The following is an 18778-nucleotide window of genomic DNA, read 5'->3' as shown; positions in this document are numbered from 1 at the left end:
ATACTTTGCAGCCCTTATGTGAATGAGCATCCTGTACTTGAACAGAACTGAAACCCCCAGAAGAAAAAAATATCTGTTCCCTTGCAACTAGTGGTAGATAATCTCAAATTTTAAAAGTTTATTTTGCTCAGTGGGTATTTCCACATGTACATGTTCGTGTGTAGAGCAATCCAACAAATGCACTGCTAATCGTTTGCACGAAGTATATAGAGTCAGGCACCTAGGTCAGATATGATGTATACCACAATGTTTTGACAGTTGGGAGGAAATTATGGGAGCCATGTTCTTCTGCCAGATATAGTGATGTTTCTCACCCTGATAAAATATCAATAAATCTACGTGTTTCTCATCCTCACTAGCGAAATTAGAAAAATGAAGGGATTCAATAATTTTATGTGTATTAAAAACATCATCTAACTTGCTTTCCTTGCGGCTGTAATCGTGGACTGACATCTAGGGACTCTGCTTCTCAAATTTAGGTAAGTATCAAAATTTATTGGGGAGACAGTACCATAAAAGCCATAAAATTCAAAAATAGTGTCACCCACATGGTATCTACTTGAACATTGTGCATCTTCCTTGTAATTTCTTTCACAAGCCAGGACTGAGCACACATAGCGTAAACCGTCTTTAAGAATTTGGATGTGGATGTGGCTTACACAGCAGAATGCCTTACCAGAACCTTTTTCCTCCATTTTGGATAACTGGCCCTGTATGACACTCAAGGTGAAATCTCGGAATCATCCAGCAATTGAGATGCCACGTGATATCACACTATTTCTCTCAGAAATATAAGCAATGGTTTTACCTTCACCATCACCATCTTATTTTGGTGGATAAGCAGGTTTGCAGCATAAAACTGCGATGTACTTAATTTGTGGTGGTTAAAAAGTATGTATGCTGGAAGCCAATAAATTAAAAAATATAAAATAAGGGCGACCTGGTTGCCACTCGTGTGGGATCGCGAAAGGTGACTGTGGAAACAGGCAGTCTTGTGGCTCCGCTCGAGTGACGCCACTTTTAGCTGTGCCACAAAAGGTACGGACAACGAGAGCCGCAACGTATATCGGTGCATCTTCAGGTTGGAAGAAATGAAAGAATTTGCCTGGAAATATGTAACTTCAGTTTCAATAATTTAAATTTTTCTGATCTTCAAGGGTACTCGGCTGCATTAAAACTAGTTTTCGCCACAGAATCTTAAACTCAAGGAGAAGAAGCGAGGGAACCTCTTTCAATAGAGATCCTAACGTCCTTGGTTGATGCAGATGTACTATATTTAAGTTCTTTGCTGTGTTTATCTTTGATATGTCATTGTCGGCTTGATATGTTGGAATTGTTATGACAGTGCAGTAGATGAAAAATGGTTCGTAAAGATTCTGCAGTTCTAGAACCTGAGCAGGCTCTTATATTTGCAAAAAAACTTTTGTGCAATAAAGTGTTTATGGGACATTATCAAGAGAGAAGATATGTTGATTCATTAAAGTCGTACAGGTGAGAATGTATTCGAGCCGACGACTCTGTGGTATGACATTTTCCATCGGTCATACTACCGATTCAGAAACAGTTTTTTTAATTGACAATTGTGTTTGACCGACAATACGCATGGGATCTACTCATACTGAAATTGTGTTGATATCAAACACAGGAGTATATGACAGTTTTCTTATCTTCCCGGAAACTGATTGTGTGTTAAGTCTCCATCGTTGTTGACTGTGATGGTCATTGTAGGTGGTATGGCAGCCAGTGGAAATATTTTAGACCTGTTACAAGCAGGTCTGCTCCTGTTGACGGAGAATGGTGATCATGATGTCATTATAGCGACGATATTCACAGGATATATAAAGCCGTCAAGAAGTATAGGAGAGTTTTCACGCTGGAAAGAGTAGATAAGCTGTTGTTAGCATCCTACATAGACAAGGAATGGAAATCATTTAGGTCTCGTTTTATGGTCGTAGAGGAATTATGTCATGCTTCAAACTAATTTTAAATGACGCTCTCGAGAAATAGCTAACAATTAAATGGCTTAAAGACAGAAAAGATACACCGCAATGTAAACCAAAATTTGCAAAATACTGAGGAAACAGAATTGTTGCACACTCGGTTCAAAAAAAGAATGCAGAAATGCTGTAAGCCAAAAATTAGTAGAAATTCTTGGGTCTATGTAAAGATTAATGCGCGAAGTCTACAACAATTTCCATCGTTACGCTTAAGCGAAAGATCTCCACGAGAAGATGCTGATCCTACGCAATATCACCAGGCGGTTCGTAGCTCCTGTTGTCACTCACAGAACAATCTGGTGTGACAATACAAGATAGCGAAAGGAAAGTTCAAGTATTTTTTTAATTAATCATTCATGCACGATGATCGTACAGATACACCTTTGTTTAGCTCTCTGCGTGAAGGACGTAGAAATAGGCACTGAGAAGCAACTGAAGGAGTTGAAAACAACTAAGTCACGATGTCTGGATGGAATCCTAATTCGGTTTTACAGAGAGTTCTCTTTGGCATTGGCCCCTTACATAGCTTTCTTTTATCACAAAACTCTACTAGTGCAAAGTGCCAACCAACAGGAAAAGAAAAAGGAAAAAAAAGGTGACTCCTGTACATAAGAAGGGTAAAAAAAAATAAAAAATGGACCTGCAAAATTACAGACCTTAACATCATTTTCCTGCTGAATTTTTGAGCTTTTTTGAAGTTTGAACATAATAATTTTCCTTGACAGAAAAGCTTCCGTCCACAAATTAGCAAGAATTTAGAAAGCATTGCTTGTGTGAAACTCAGCATACCCGGGTCGACAGAAGCGTCCGATCCCACGCGTCGGCTTTGACCCGTGACGTAAGGGTGTTGTGTGTGACGTCATGACGGCGCGGAGTTTGGTTTGTGTGTGGCTGTCTCCAGTTCTGTTTTATCTTATTTTATTTACTTTTCTGATCTGTTCGCTCTATCTCGTGAGATTTTTTTTTTAAATTTAAAAACACTTATTACTTATTTTAATTATCTGTTTCCTCCAATTTCTGTTTTAGTTTATTACATTTATCTTTCTGATCTGTTCGTTCTATCCCGTGAGATTTTTTTTTTAAAAAGACAAGAAACACTAATCAGCTACTGAAGCATCTTTATCTTCTATGGGTTGCAGGGGTTACGACCCCTGGGGAGGTGGGTGGGTATTCATGCATGGCTGCCTTCACTTACACGTTGTAGCTACGCAAGGCGTCTAAATTTGTTTATATTTAGTTTGCCCCCCACCCAAAACACCCCATTTCCAGCGCTTGTCCCGTTAGTGTCATTAGGCTTCTTGTGGAAAGTGTGTGTGTTTTTGTTTCCGCCATATTTGTGACATCATGGGTCAAAGCAGACGGGCGGGATCGGACACTTCCGTATTTTGTCACACAGTATACTGTGAGCTGCGAATGAACGACAACAGGCAGGTTCCCTGTTCCTAGATTTCTGGAAAGCGTTTGGCGTGATGCCCCACTGCAGACCATTAACGAAGGTATGAGCATACAGAACAGCTTGTCAAATATATGAGTGGCTCATTGTACAGAAACCAGATGGCAGTTATAAGGGTCGAGGGACATGAAAGGGAAGCAGTGGTTGGGAAGGGAGTAAGACAGGGTTGTAGCCTCTCCCCGATGTTGTTCAATCTGTATATTGAGCAAGCAGTAAAGGAAACAAAAGAAAAATTCGGAGCAGGTATTAAAATTCATGGAGAAGAAATAAAAACTTTGAGGTTTGCCGATGACATTGTAATTCTGTCAGAGACAGCAAAGGACTTGGAAGAGCAGTTGAATGGAATGGACAGTGTCTTGAAAGGAGGATATAAGATGAACATCAACAAAAGCAAAACAAGGATAATGGAATGTAGTCTAATTAAGTCGGGTGATGCTGAGGGAATTAGATTAGGAAATGAGGCACTTAAAGTAGTAAAGGAGTTTTGCTATTTGGGGAGCAAAATAACTGATGATGGACGAAGTAGAGAGGATATAAAATGTAGACTGGCAATGGCAAGGAAAGCGTTTCTGAAGAAGAGAAATTTGTTAACATCCAGTATTGATTTAAGTGTTAGGAAGTCATTTCTGAAAGTATTCGTATGGAGTGTAGCCATGTATGGAAGTGAAACATGGACGATAAATAGTTTGGACAAGAAGAGAATAGAAGCTTTCGAAATGTGGTGCTACAGAAGAATGCTGAAGATTAGATGGGTAGATCACATAACTAATGAGGAAGTATTGAATAGGATTGGGGTGAAGAGAAGTTTGTGGCACAACTTGACAAAAAGAAGGGATCGGTTGGTAGGACATGTTCTGAGGCATCAAGGGATCACCAATTTAGTATTGGAGGGCAGCGTGGAGGGTAAAAATCGTAGAGGGAGACCAAGAGATGAATACACTAAGCAGATTCAGAAGGATGTAGGTTGCAGCAGGTACTGGGAGATGAAAAAGCTTGCACAGGATAGAGTAGCATGGAGAGCTGCATCAAACCAGTCTCAGGACTGAAGACCACAACAACAACACATCATGAAATTCAAACATTGTCGTTCTATTGTTAAATCTGAACCCCACACAGGCATGTAAAACACTATTCAAGTTGAACACCAAGTCAACAACAGAAAAAATACTGAAGGCAGACAGAACAGTCGTCAACAAAAAAATGACAAATAGATGGGCAATGGGAACTGCTGTATAATGAAGTGGTGTATCATGAAAGTGAGGTACTGAGCGAGGTGGTACAGTGGTTAGCACACTGGACTCGCATTCGGGAGGGTGACGGTTCAATCCCGTGTTGAGCCATCCTGATTTAGGTTTTCCGTGATTTCCCTAAATCTCTTCAGGCAAATGCTGGGATGGTTCCTTTGAAAAGGGAACGGCTGACTTCCTTCCCTAATCCGATGAGACCGATGACCTCGCTGTTTGGTCTCCTCCCCCAACACAACCCAATGAAAGTGAGTCAGTGAGAGATACATGCGAAAAAGGAGAGTTGTCTTTGTATACCATTTATTAGGATTTTTAGAAACCAGGCTAATGGAACAACTATTCAGTTACTTTTGGAAAAATTAAATCCACGCTGACTGGATGAAAGAGGTCCAGTTCTGTTTAGAAGAGTAAAATATAACAGTTCAGCCAATTGAAAACAGAAGATTCTGAAGAACACACAAAGCGTAAGTCAAAATCATTCACACAAAAAGAAGACACCATAACTTGATGAAGAAAGAGCAACTAGGTCAGGAAGAATGAAAAATTTTTGGGAGGAGAACAGCTAGCAGTAAAACAAGTTAACCATATTGATCACAGTGTCTGTATGTGTGTACTTTTTTAATTCTTTTCTTTAATTTATTGTTGTGACATTTGTCATTAATAAGTTGCTCATTCTGTTATTGTATATTCGAACTTATATCTTTACCCTCTAACAATATCTTAATTTCTTTTTTTAACTATTTCTTTCCCCCCTTCATTATCCCAAGCATACAGCTAAAGAATAGAGATGATAGATTCACATTTAATGTTGTAAGTATAGTAGTTTAGTTTTTATCCCCGTTCCTCTATAATGTTCACAATATTTTGGAATGATTTTAGTAAGTTGATGAGTTTTCAAAAGTTATACAGTGTCAGTACATATATTTGATGTCTTAGGATACAGCCAGCTGCTGTGTCACCTTATATTAGCCCACTATGTAATTTCTTGTAACCAGCCTGTGGTATTGGTGTCTACCCCACCACAGGCACTGTTGCCACAAGTTGACAATTTTACACATGTTGATACATTCATGTCTTCTGTTTGTATGTCCAAAAGGGTTAATAAATAGTCCTCTATGTTGCCACAACTGCACAGTTTGTGTGTTCTAATATTTCCTTATTACAACTGTGTCAATTACTGCAAGTGTAAGGTTGTAGAATGTTAAGCACATACCTGAAAAAGTGCTAGAGGTAGTTTCTAAAGGCTGTCTGCAACCTTTTAGGCTAGTGAATTCCTTTTGAAGCCAGTGAGTGTGGTGGTATGTTAGTACTGTTGTACATATCAGTGATGTGATCTGCTGAATACTCCAATATATAGTATAAAGTGAGGCATATGGATATGCTCTAGCAAGTGGAATATTTTTGCCTGCCAAGTGAGCTATAAATAGCAATAATAAAAACTCACAAATTGTTACTGAATGAAAATTATCTTCTGGCTTGAATCTAACACTGAAATTTGGTCAAATTTCTGCATGATGTAGTAAGAACAGTTAGATTAACAATAAATTTCACAGAGTCTTACTTACTATTCAAAAGAATGAAACATATTCTTCTAGGTGGATTCTGTGTTATAGGACAGGATTTTGTTTCTGCAAATGACTTGCATTTCACCATAATTCTGATTTGACAATTTTGTGCTAATGGTATGTGAATGTGGTGAAACAATATCTCCCTGTTTCATCAAATATGTTTACATTGGTTATCTATTTGTAAAAGGTATGAAGGAGATAATAGATTCTCTGCAAGTAATGCACCTTTGTTATCTGCACAGTTAGATTGTTTTCAAAATTTATGGATGAGTAGTGAAAAGGAAACCATTATTGTTACTGCAACAGCAACAAAAATAACCATCACATGTTATTAAAACTAAAAATAAGAAGACACCAAAATTGATAATATAGATATAGATTAAGTAGATATAGATTAAGTCCTCTTTACAAGCTTGCATCAATAGGCTGTTAAGCTTTATAAATATGTTCTGATTTCATTGCTATGATCCCAACAAATAAATTGAAGCAGTTAATTCCCAAATCACAATAAATGTGACAAAAGTCCTTTTATGACTTGTAGGAGCATAACCTTGATGAATTCATGTTGCAAATTATATGTGCTGAAATTTTATTTAAAAGACATGTCAGTTATAAAAACCATTTATAACAGACAACCAAAGTTGATTCAGAAAGGGAAATTGCTGCCCAGATTATATTTTTCAGTGTCTCAGCCGACCATACAACTACCTACTTACTGACTAGTCAGTTACTCTTTTCTTGTTCCATGGATCATATACATGATAATTTGTTACAATGTCGAATGTGTCTAGACAGTTTTTCTCTCTTTTTATTTCTTGCATTTTGTATGACCTGTGAATAAAACTTTCTGTGGGAGGAGATGTAATTTTAATTTATGTCTAAGAAATCTTGTGAAATACCCACACCTTTGGACATTTAGTTCATGAGGAATATTATCACTAATTACATTAATAAAATCATTGTACGGAAGTAATAGTCTTAGTTAAAAACAAAGGGAATGTATAATTTTATAGCCAGCATAAACCAAGTAACCAGGGAAAGGCATCCCCTGTTACTGATATATAACATTGCAATGTGGCACATGAGCAATAGAAAGACCAGAGAATGAAGTCTAAGAGACTGTGTAAAAGTAAAAATGATTTACCAATGAATTATTTACCAATATATCAAGGGGGGAAACTAAAGCATTGCCATTCCTTGGTGACAATACAATTAGAATGAGAATTGTGATAGCCGACTGTACCACTCAACTAGTTTTAGCATTTTCTGTTGAGGATTCCAAGTCAGGTAAAAAAAATTTTAAAAAATCTGTTGAGCCTTACATAAAATCCAAGGCTTTGGATAATTAATGGGAACGCAGAATAATTGGGCATATGCAGTATAATGTGTACTAAGTTGTTGGCAATACCTTTTCTGCTTTACATAAGTGAAGACTGACACACAATTAAAATCATGTTACAGTATTACTGTATACCAGGTATCCACTTCTGTGTGACACATTCAATAAAGATGTAAGAGAGGAACACCAGTATTCAGTTGTTGCATGGAAATACAATTACAAATGCCTTTCAACACTTGTAGCATGTACTTGTATCTAATATAGTGTGGTAATACAAAGCAGCTGGGTAGTGAAGACAAAAAGCTAGAGAAAAATGATTAAAGTCTAAATCATTATCTCAGTGATGCTGAGTATAGAAAAAGTGAAAAAGCAATAAACAACTCTGCATGTCATGAATAACCTATAATGCTCATATTATAATACACTTAGAAGAAAGGTTTCGCAGTTTGATTTATTTGAGGTGACAGTGAAAACATTCTGACATCCTCCTGTCTGATCTTTGGTGGAGAAGCTGTGTGTTAATTGCTGTATTGAAACCAACTCCCAGTACCCCACTCTGTACCATAGTAGACTTAAAATAGTGTACACTTCTCAACTGAGTTATTAGTATTCTAAATCATTATGAATAGTGAAAAAAGCCACATCCCTCTGTTAATACTGTGTCTGTGAAGCCTGAATTTAGGTCAGAAATGTATGAAGTATTCTGGACTGCAGGAACTAGCGAATCTGCATCTCGCTACTTTGTGTGCACATTTGTACATTTGTTCCAGACGCGACTGATTCTAAACATGTGTGCTCATTTTCCTATGCACAGGAATAAATGGTTTGATGTGCACATATTACTTTGGCTATGTCTCTAGCATTATTGTGTAGGTGTATCTTATGCAATGATAGGAAAGTACTAAGTTGCAGTCAATACCTCAAAATATTACATTACGTGCTACTGCCAAAATAATGGAATTATCAAACTTTCACGTGTATAGTATTTGTGCTAATTGACACACTTTGCATTGTAGACCAAGAAATAAAGTTTTGACTGTTACTATAATCGGAATGATATCTGAATTGCAAGATTTTCACACTTCAAAATAGTAGACAGCTAGTTTGGGATGGGCTAATCAAAATACTACTTGCTTTATTTTAAAATAACTGTCAGCCTTAGATGATTGGTCTTCTTGAAATACCAGTCAACGTGGTTCTGTTCTTGTAAATGCATGTAATAATAACTGAACACTTAAGTGAAATGGGATTCATGTGATCACAGTTGCTTCATGAAGAAGCAAGAGTTTGGCTTGTGAAAGTGTATTTAGCTATTTATTAACATTAATTAGTTATAGAGTAATTAATCTTCATATTTACTATGTTAATTTAACAATTTCGTTTTTCTTGTTTTGTAACTTCAGAGATGTTGTTCTTATCGACGAAGGTGAAAGTGATTTAAAGTCACAGCTGGACATTGTGAAACAACATATGGCAATATACTGTGGCCCCAGTATTTCGTGGATTGGTATAACAGGTATGCAAACAGTACTTTTCTTCCTTTTCTCTGGGAGGGGTGGGGAGGGGGGAGGGTGCAGCAGAGTGGCAGTGAAATACTGACAAACAGCAAGGAAACTGAAAATCTGAATATGCATACCTACCCTGATTAAAGCTACTCTTCGTGTCATGATCTGTTTGTACAGGGTAGAGAGCAATACTTGAAGATTGACTGGTAACGTGAAGGGATGGAAGGAAACACCACATTAATCGATGGGGATATTTCCAGAATGAGCAGAAAAGCCTGCAAAGTGAATTTTTTTTGTTCAGGTTTAGACATGACGGTCTGTTGCTGATATTATTGTTATGAGGATGATTCTCAGTCTTAATTTATAATGTATTGTAGTTTTATTTTTTTCTCCTCATAGCATTCCTTATGATTTATACCCTGCTGTGCTTCCCTGATGGTACAAACAAGCAAGTCTTCATGGTCATACTGACAAGTTTGCAAATTGAGGACCCAGAGTGTGAGACTGCTCAGTATTGCCATTAGATTAATATTGTGAAATATGAGCTCTATTTAGGGAGTGTCATTGATTGAAATGTTAGGACAAGGCATGGAAAGAGCATTTGGTTCTTGCCTGTAATAGGTACCTGAATCAGTGGAATGGTACACCCTCAACTGCATGAATTAATAGAATTGGGTCAATCACCACTGTAATGAGCAATTTGTGTTGTTGAGAAGAGACAATTTGCAACTGTTACCATTCACTCATCCACCAGACCTGGTTGTTTATGTTTTCTTACTGCCACTTTGTGCTTCTCTGTGTAGAGGTAGTTTCTGAGATTAGGGTGACTCTATTGCAAAGACAGATTATCTCCTGTGGCAGTTCAGATGGCCATTTGGGCTGTACTAACAAATAGCCAGTCAACAAAACCATCATTATGACACACTCGTGGTGATAGCAAGAAAGAGGGGAATGTTTGAATAAATTTGGTATATATAGAATATACTGAGGGAACAGGCAGAACTCTGAAACCAGGTAAGCAACTTCGTAGTGAAACTGTTATAGTTGAAAATTAGTATCACAGAGAGCAACAAATCCCCAGAAACTAGAGAGAACAAGTGAAGTAGTTCAAGGGTTAAAGAATTGGACTCACCTTCAGGAAAGCCACACTTCAAATTCCTACCCAGCCACCCTGATTTTGGTTTTTGTGCTTTACCCAAATCTTGTCAGGCAAATGTTGGCTTATCCTACAGAAAATTGATGGATGAAAAGGCTGCATTTCCATTGAATTTTTGGTTTAGTGTTTCTATTCAGTTGTATTACCAGTGGAATAGTCAATATTAAAACAATACCATACATTCCAGTGCTCTTGTAATATTTTAAATGTGAGAAGTTAAGGCATAGTAATATGGGCATAGAGCCCTTGCTACACACAGAAAATGTCATATTAGGTATGGGTGACTATGGAACAGCATATGTACTCCCACATGTTTGTTCTATTCTTTGGGCACTAGTCTGGTTTAGAATCAGGACAAATTAAGAATTTGAAAGTGGCTGTACCAAAGACATTTGTTGACGTAATGACTGAAAATATAAAACATGATTCTGTGATATTTCCTAATACTATTTCTAACTGTTAGGAGGAGTCACAATCGAGCTGCAGCAGCCCATTACAAACAGTATTTTAAGGTGATTAAAATTGTTATTAGGAAGGCAAAAAGTATGTGGTATGCAAATAGAGTAGCTAATTCTCACGATAAAATCCTAACTATATGGTCAGTTGTGAAGGAGGTGTTGGTCGTCAACACCAGGTCGAGGACATAAAGTCAGTACATAGTAGGAATGTTCCAGGTATTGTTAAGTTGGATATATGTACAATATTTAATAATGACTTTCTGAATATAGCAGATTAACTAAATAGAAGCTTAGTTGCTACAGGGAATCTTATAACTATAATGACTTTCGAGACTTATGTTAAATAGTCCTACATGATACTAACAATGGGAAGATTAAGTCAAGAATTAAATCACTAAACACTAAGGACTCTCATTGTTATGATAGACAATTTTAGACTTATTTCTATGCCATCAGTGTTTGATAAAGTCATTGAAAAGGCTGTATAAACAAGAGTAATTGATCATTTCAATTCACATAATTTGCTGTCAAATGTAGAGTTTGGTTTAACAACTGAAAATGCTGTATTCTCTTTTCTGTCCACGTTCATGGCTTGTAGAAAATAAACGGATGGTAAATCACAGTACTACTCAATTTTTACAGTTTCTAACATGCAATTCAACAAAAGCTAACATTCTGATGGGCATATGATTAGTGGAAAGCCCATGTTCAGGATCTCATTCAAAAACTAAACACTGCTTTATTTACCATTAGGACAGTACTTTAAAATAAGTCATAGTACAACACAAAAAGTAGTCTACTTTGCTTATTTTCATTTGCTTATGACATATGGTATTATTTTTAGGATGACTCTTCTGGTTCAAAAAGGGGAATTTTTGGCCCTGAAACAGGTGGTTCAAGCAATATGTGGTGTAAATTTGTAAACCTCATGTCAACCCTTGTTCAGTGGTCTGAGAATTCCAAAATTGGTCTCTAAATACATATTCTCTTTAATGTCATTTGTTGTTAACAATATCACCTTATTCCCAAGAGTTAGCAGCTGTCATGAGCTGCCACAAGACTTCTAACACCTTAGCAGTAACCCATGCACTTTCAGGTCTAAAATGAAGTTACCTCATGGTTCAGTCTTTTTATTCTGACAAGGAACTCATGGAAGAAGTAAAAAATTAAGCTAATTCCTGTGTTACGTCATTGATTATGATGATTTAAAATTATGTCTTGTCATCTACATAGGATTCATATACATTTCATTTTATCTATTATTACTCTTCTATTATACACTGAAGCACGTAGGCATGCGTATTCAAATACAGAGATATGTAAACAGGCGGAATACGGCCCTGCAGTCGGCAGTGCTATATAAGACAAGTGTCTGGCACAGTTGTTAGATTGGTTACTGCTGGTACAGTGGCAGGTTATCAAGATTTAAGTGAGTTTGAACGTAGTGTTACAGCCGGAGCATATCTAGGATGCCTTGCAACATGCTGTTCAGAAGAGATCTCCACCCTCTCATACTCTTATGGATTTATGGACTGCCCTGCAGGATTCATGGTGTCAGTTTCCTCCAGCACTACTTCAGACATTAGTCAAGATCATGTCACATCTTGTTGTGCATTCTCGTGGGGCCCTACATGATATCAGGCAAATGTATCAGTTTCTTTGGTCCTTCAGTGTAATTTCATGTACTGACTCGGTCCATTACCATGGAGACTTGCTCCTCAATTTGATCCTATGGAACATGACATATAAAATAAAATAAAAAAATACACAGGTCATTGTCGTCAGGATTAATACTTGTCATTATGTAATATGCTTGCTAATATCCTCGGATCAGCTGAACACTAGTACCTATCTAACAAGAGTTAGGACTATAGCACTACAAACAAGTTCTTACTGTGATGTTCTAAATGCAGACCAATTCTTAACAGCCATAGCATGCAGGTTTTGAAGACAGTGTAATACTATTCAGAAGAACTAGGCAATATTGTGGTGAGAATATACGCAAATAATGCTATTTCATAAAATTACAGCTCCATAGAGAAATTAAAGCAGCACTCCATCTTCAGGCCACAAGTGGCCCATCGGGACCATCCGACCGCCGTGTCATCCTCAGTTGAGGATGCGGATAGGAGGGGCGTGTGGTCAGCACACCGCTCTCCCGGTCGTTACGATGGTTTTCTTTGACCGTAGCCGCTACTATTCGGTCGAGTAGCTCCTCAATTGGCATCACGAGGCTGAGTGCACCCCGAAAAATGGCAACAGCACATGGCGGCTCGGATGGTCACCCATCCAAGTGCCGGCCACGTCCGACAGCGCTTAACTTCGGTGATCTGACGGGAACCGGTGTATCCACTGCGGCAAGGCCATTGCCCCATAGAGAAATTACTAGAGATTAAATTTAAAGGAAATTATAAACAGAATGGGAGAAGAAGTTGAATAAAAATCCAGGAAAAAAATGTGCATATCTAGACATTACAATACTGTCAATGTGGTTACATGAAGCTTATAAAAAGAAGTCAGTTCAGGAGTCAAATGTACTACCTATTTTGATTAGCTCTATGCACTGAATATGACCACCATGACTACTGTATCAATTTAACAGTTATTAATTATTTAATAAATGATTGTATATTATTGGAAAGCTGTAAATCAAACATATGTAGACAGTATGTATTACCAACATTAGTAGAAGTCTACAGTAAAACTGGCTAAAGTCTAGGTCAGGGTGAACAGCAGTCTCGGCAGTGCTTATCTACTGCACATAGGTTAGCAACATGTCAGTTTTGTGTAGCCAACATAACCAATGAGAGGCAATGTGTTTCTAGTGCTGAAACTGAAACCATTGTCTTGCTGTTTTTCAATGTATTATTGAGTTTTGAGAGAGAGATTTTGTGGTTGTGCTAGTGAGTGCTATAAAGTGGACTGATTTAAATGATTTAGTTCTGCATGGTGATGTTGCCTGTTGGTACATGTTTTATGGGTTAGTTGCAGAGACATGAAACTATATTAAATGTGGTGGTGAAATGACTCTTTAAGAGTCAAAGGTTTGTGAGCATGGAATCATCTGTAAGTGCAACAAGAGCAGCCAGTTTAAGTAAATGGGTCAATGTTTTCTTAATTCAGTCGTGGAAAAAGGAAGGTGGATGAGTTTTTATTAATAATAGAGTTGCACATTCAATACCTGCCTTTTCCCACGATTTAATTCAAAAACATTGATACATCTACCTTCTCCCATGATTTAATTAAAAACATTGAGCCATTTACTCAGTGCGCTCAAATAGATTGACTGCGTAACAACACAGAGCAAAGAAGTATTTCACTGTTTTTTTTTAATATGCCATGGATTTTTACACTGTCCTTGGTTTGCAAACACTAGCACAGTTTTAAGTATCCTTAACTCAAACAAGGAGCAATTAAATTTAAAATCCTGTTTTACAACAATGTTTCACACTTTATTCCAAATGTATTACTTTGAAACTTCTTGGCAGATTAAAACTGTGTGCCAGACCAAGACTCGAACTCAGGACCTTTGCCTTTCACAGGCAAGTGCTCTACCAACTGAGCTACCCAAGCACGACTCACGCCCCGTCCTCACAGCTTTACTTCTGCCAGTACCTCGTCTCCTACCTTCCAAACTTTACAGAAGCTCTCCTGCGAACCTTGCAGAACTAGCACTCCTGAAAGAAAGGATATTGAGGAGACATGGCTTAGCCACAGCCTGGCGGATGTTTCTCATTCTGGTATTACTTTGAAGTTTGAAACACATTGTCTGCCTGCTGCTGTCTCATTGGCTGCATAACACAAACAGCTGACACACCTTCTTTTGTTCCCATCATACCTCACGGCAAGTGCTGACATTATTCCTGCACAAAATACGTAAGTACACCACTGGCCCTATTCTAGACTTTTACCCAATAAAATCCATGATGTACATGAAGCAAACAGTCCTCCTCAATGAAAAATTATTTTTTATTGATTTATACATTCTTACTTGTGTGGACCATATGGTCATGACTGTGGTGCAGTGTGGTAACATGGGACTTGGGAAATGTAAATCAGTTTAAAATCAGGTAGTGAACCCGAAAATGTGATGGCACAGTAATACGACACACATCTGAGTTGCAGGCCAGTAGCGAATATGCAGCTCCTTCTTGAACATTCTCACAGTATTAGTGTAGTGCTGTGAGCTTGGTGTGTACTGACAGCATCTATTGTACAAAAAATTGCATATGGACATTCATTTGTGAGGGGCTACCTTCACTATCCACTGTAACTGTGTCACCTCACAACAGATAAATGAAACACACAGTTCATGCAGATTGGCATCATGTCAGGTTTCAGATAAGGCCTCCTTCGATTATTTTGTGGATTGTACAGGCAGAAGGTGATACTATGCTGAGTGTCATGTTACACTGTGTGACAAAAGAAAGTGAAGCACACAAAAGACATGGTCAGTTAGATGTAGACACCATCATTGGGCATGTAAGTGTTTATAGAGTTGAAATTCCATGTGATGGGTACAATGGTCACAAGAGCACAATAATTTTGTTCATGTTTAGTGTTGTTTCCAGGCCTTGTTGTGTGTATAAGGGGCATGAACAGCATCAGATGGTGAGTGGTCACCATGAAGGACATGGAGATGCCATGGACTCATGAGACAGCATTATCAGCACCTGTGAAAGTTTGAAGGGGCCTCACTGTGGGCATCCATCTGACCACCTTGTCGAATCATGCAGTATCTATTTTTGTGGAGCATTCAGACATGATAGTGGTCTGCTGTTGGACTGTGTGGGAACGTGAGGGCAGGAATACTCATTGTCAAGGTAATGGTCAACCACATCTGACCACTATGCGGGAGGACCGCCATATTGTGCACCAAGCACATCATAACCCCTTCACATCTTGGTGACCCACCCGAGAACAAGTAATGGACTCCCTGCAACATTCTGTGTCATCCTGCACCATCATTCAGAAACTAACAGCAGGTGGACTAGGGACTTATTGTCCCATGTGTAGGCTGCTGTTACCACAACAACACAGATGACTGCATCTAGAGTGGTACTGTGACTGGCAAGCATGGACTGTTGATGAATGGTGTCACATTGTGTTCAGTGATGAATTGTGGTTCTGTGCTACCCTGAGTGATCACTGTCGGTGAGTGTGACTGCAACTTTGGGGAGAGGTCTCATCCTTTCAGTATTTTGGAGGGGTATGGTAGTGTTACTCTTGGTATCGTGATGTTGGGAGCCGATGGGCAATGGCTGGTAGTGATTGAGGGAACTCTAATGGCTCGACGGTACATCATGGACATCCTGCGTCCTTATGTGTTACCTCTCGAAACAGCATTGTGGTGCCATTTTTCAACAGGACAAGACCCAGCAACATGACATGTGTCTCTATGAAATGTCTGTGTGATGTTGAGGTGGTCCCATGGTCAGCAAGGTTCACAGATATGTCCCTGATAGAAAATGTGCAGGACCAGCGTAGATGTCAACTCTGTCCTGGTGCCAGTATCCAGGATATCAAAGACCAGTTACAACAGTTGCGGACCAGCTTGCCTCAGGAGAGGATACAATAGCTTCCTGATGCCCTTTCCAGCCAGAGTACATGTATCTAGGCAATCGGAGGTGACGTGTCATGAGTTCTTCGAAAATTTGACTCAAATGAGTTATGACTATGATGATAGGAGATGTCATGGGTGGTATTGGAATGGTAAATTTGAAAATTTTCCTGTTGAATTGAGTGTTTGTAGGCTATTGGGAATGTTGACTAAAACTACTTATGATACTGTAACAGTAACTCAATAAAAGACATAGCTGCTGAATTCACATCCTTCGGCGGTGCGGATCTTCCGCATCATTCCCTACACGCCTCGGAGTAAGGGACCTCATCATCATCTTATGTACAGTCTTAGGCACAAAACCTGGCCACCAGACACCTGGCACAGAGACTAACTCTGAATCGTTCACTTAAGACAGACAATAAAATCAACCGCCCCCCCCCAGAATTCGAAGTCCGGCTGTATGCACAATCTGGCAACACTATAGGAAGCGTAAGTATCTGATTGAAGTGTTTTCTCCTTCTCAATGTGTTGCAGTGCTGTATCAGCTCGTGGTCTAGTAGGAAATGTCACACACATTGTAAACACAGTCTCAAGTTTGAATCCACCCCTTCCTCAATTTTTTAAACTGCGTCTTGACCATCGCTAAAGTTGTCAGTCTGATGGAACCTCAAGGATAATTTGCTTCACTTTATAACCAATCAGTAATAGCAAAACCTTCCAGAAACATTTTCTCCCTCTACAGCAGCAAACTGCCATCTGCCACTGACCACCCAACGTCAGGTGTCATCCGACAAGGTGAACATGGTGCAGCATGCTTTGGACGTGTCTTTTCTCTTGCACTGGTAAGCATAAAATTGTTTATTATTTTAGATTGATTTTCTGTCTGGATTAAGTTCAATAAACTGATCGAGCACTGAGCAGTAAAGCATAGGCAGCTATGAGTGTATTTATCGGTTCTCATTTTCATAATTGCAGTTACGTATTGGATTTTTCATATTTGAAACTTATGAAAATTGTTTAAGTGTTGCAAAATAGTCACAAGGGGAAAGATGACTGACATTTGTGACATATTGTTAACTTTGAATGTAATAGAATGGTGAACACAGTGAAGAGACCACAGCTTGAAACCTTTCTATTGTGTGTGGGGCAAGTGCAAGTGCCTTTGGGCAGAGCACATCGAAAATGGATTTTCTTGTTTTGAGGAAGGTCATTCTGGCATGAGTGATTTTCCACATTCAGGAAATCTCTATAACTGTTGTGTGATGAACTGTGACATTTGTATTCAATAGGCAAGGTTCAGAAATATGGTGTAGGAGTGTTGTGTGCTCTAATTCAAAGCAAAAAAAATCAAAATGGTGAGTACTAGTGCATTTTTGCTTGAATGTCATCAGTTAGCTATTAGAACATTCCTATGCAATATATATATGATGAGTTAAGATGTCTTATTTTTAACCTCTTAAGGAGAAATTACGGGTTGAATCCTAACAGAAGACATATATTCGAGGAAAGGGCAGTATGAACATAATATTTTGCACCTGGTGGCTCAAAAAGTGCTGTGAACTATGAATTCATACTCAGGGGTGTGTCCATTGCAGCGGTATTTGTTGCCAACAGCTGAGGTACTTCTTGGTCGCACTACAAGAAAAATGCTTGACGACACTGCATCACATGCTACTACTATGGGATAATGTATTCTGCTGATTTCACAAACAAAACTATCCAGGAGTTTGCTTGGGAAGTTATCGCTTATGCAGTTATTGTACTTATGTTATACCCTCAAAACTTTCCCACTCCTTTTTGAACACCCATCAAGAAAATTCCTTTCCGGACGAAAATGCATTTCAAACCTGGTTTGACGACATCTTTAACTCATATCCAATAGGTTTCTACATCTGTTGATGAATAATTTTTCTCTGATATTTACTGTTGTGTTCAATAAACTAATGGATAACACACATTAAAATATGCACTGTTCTAATACAAATGAAGTAACACCATGATAGCCTTGAGGTGAAAGTCTGTAGTAATAAAATTTGATGTATCTGTAACATGAGTGTGCATATATCAGCATGAGTTTGTAAGATTTTACTTACTTTAGTCTTACAAAACAGCCTGTATTCACTTGCTGTTCTGTGTCATACTCAATTAGTTTTTTTTTTCCATCAGTCTACTTACTGGTTTGATGCGACCCGCCACGAATTATTCAATTAGTATAAAAGTGCAATAGCATTTTATACATGAAGTTATATTGGCAAATGCAGAAAGAGGCATTATCAGTTGTGCAGTGTCATAAGTTTTTCATCTATATGCAAGGGACTTAGATGACTTTTGATATAGAAGTTTTCTTAAGATTTCCTTATTGATTTTTGAAGAGCTAGCAAAGAGCTACGGCAGTCGTTATCTCCCTCATTGCCACAGTGGTGGCTATGACAGATAAATCACAACATAAAAGATGAGATTAGGTACATTTTCCTTGAAAAACAAGTTTCTTGAAC

General features: G+C 38.3%; 1 protein-coding gene and 1 pseudogene across 1 annotated transcript in view; one reads left to right on the top strand and one right to left on the bottom strand.

Moving 5' to 3' along the window:
• The first annotated feature begins 1303 nt into the window (after nt 1–1303).
• Nucleotides 1304–18778, top strand: part of LOC124723135 — a 61966-nt gene continuing 44491 nt past the window's right edge. Inside the window, exons 1-2 of the mRNA XM_047248323.1 lie at nt 1304–1491; nt 9005–9117. Of these exons, the coding sequence (XP_047104279.1) occupies nt 1361–1491; nt 9005–9117 (244 nt within the window). The 5' untranslated portion in view covers nt 1304–1360. The remainder of the gene's footprint in view (nt 1492–9004; nt 9118–18778) is intronic.
• On the bottom strand, nt 12974–13091 carry LOC124723248 (annotated as a pseudogene).

The sequence above is a fragment of the Schistocerca piceifrons genome, chromosome X (genome assembly GCF_021461385.2).
Source record: "Schistocerca piceifrons isolate TAMUIC-IGC-003096 chromosome X, iqSchPice1.1, whole genome shotgun sequence".
Classification (NCBI taxonomy): domain Eukaryota; kingdom Metazoa; phylum Arthropoda; class Insecta; order Orthoptera; family Acrididae; genus Schistocerca; species Schistocerca piceifrons.
The sequence above is the reverse complement of the archived record's forward strand: the minus strand, read 5'-3'. Positions and strand labels throughout refer to the sequence as shown.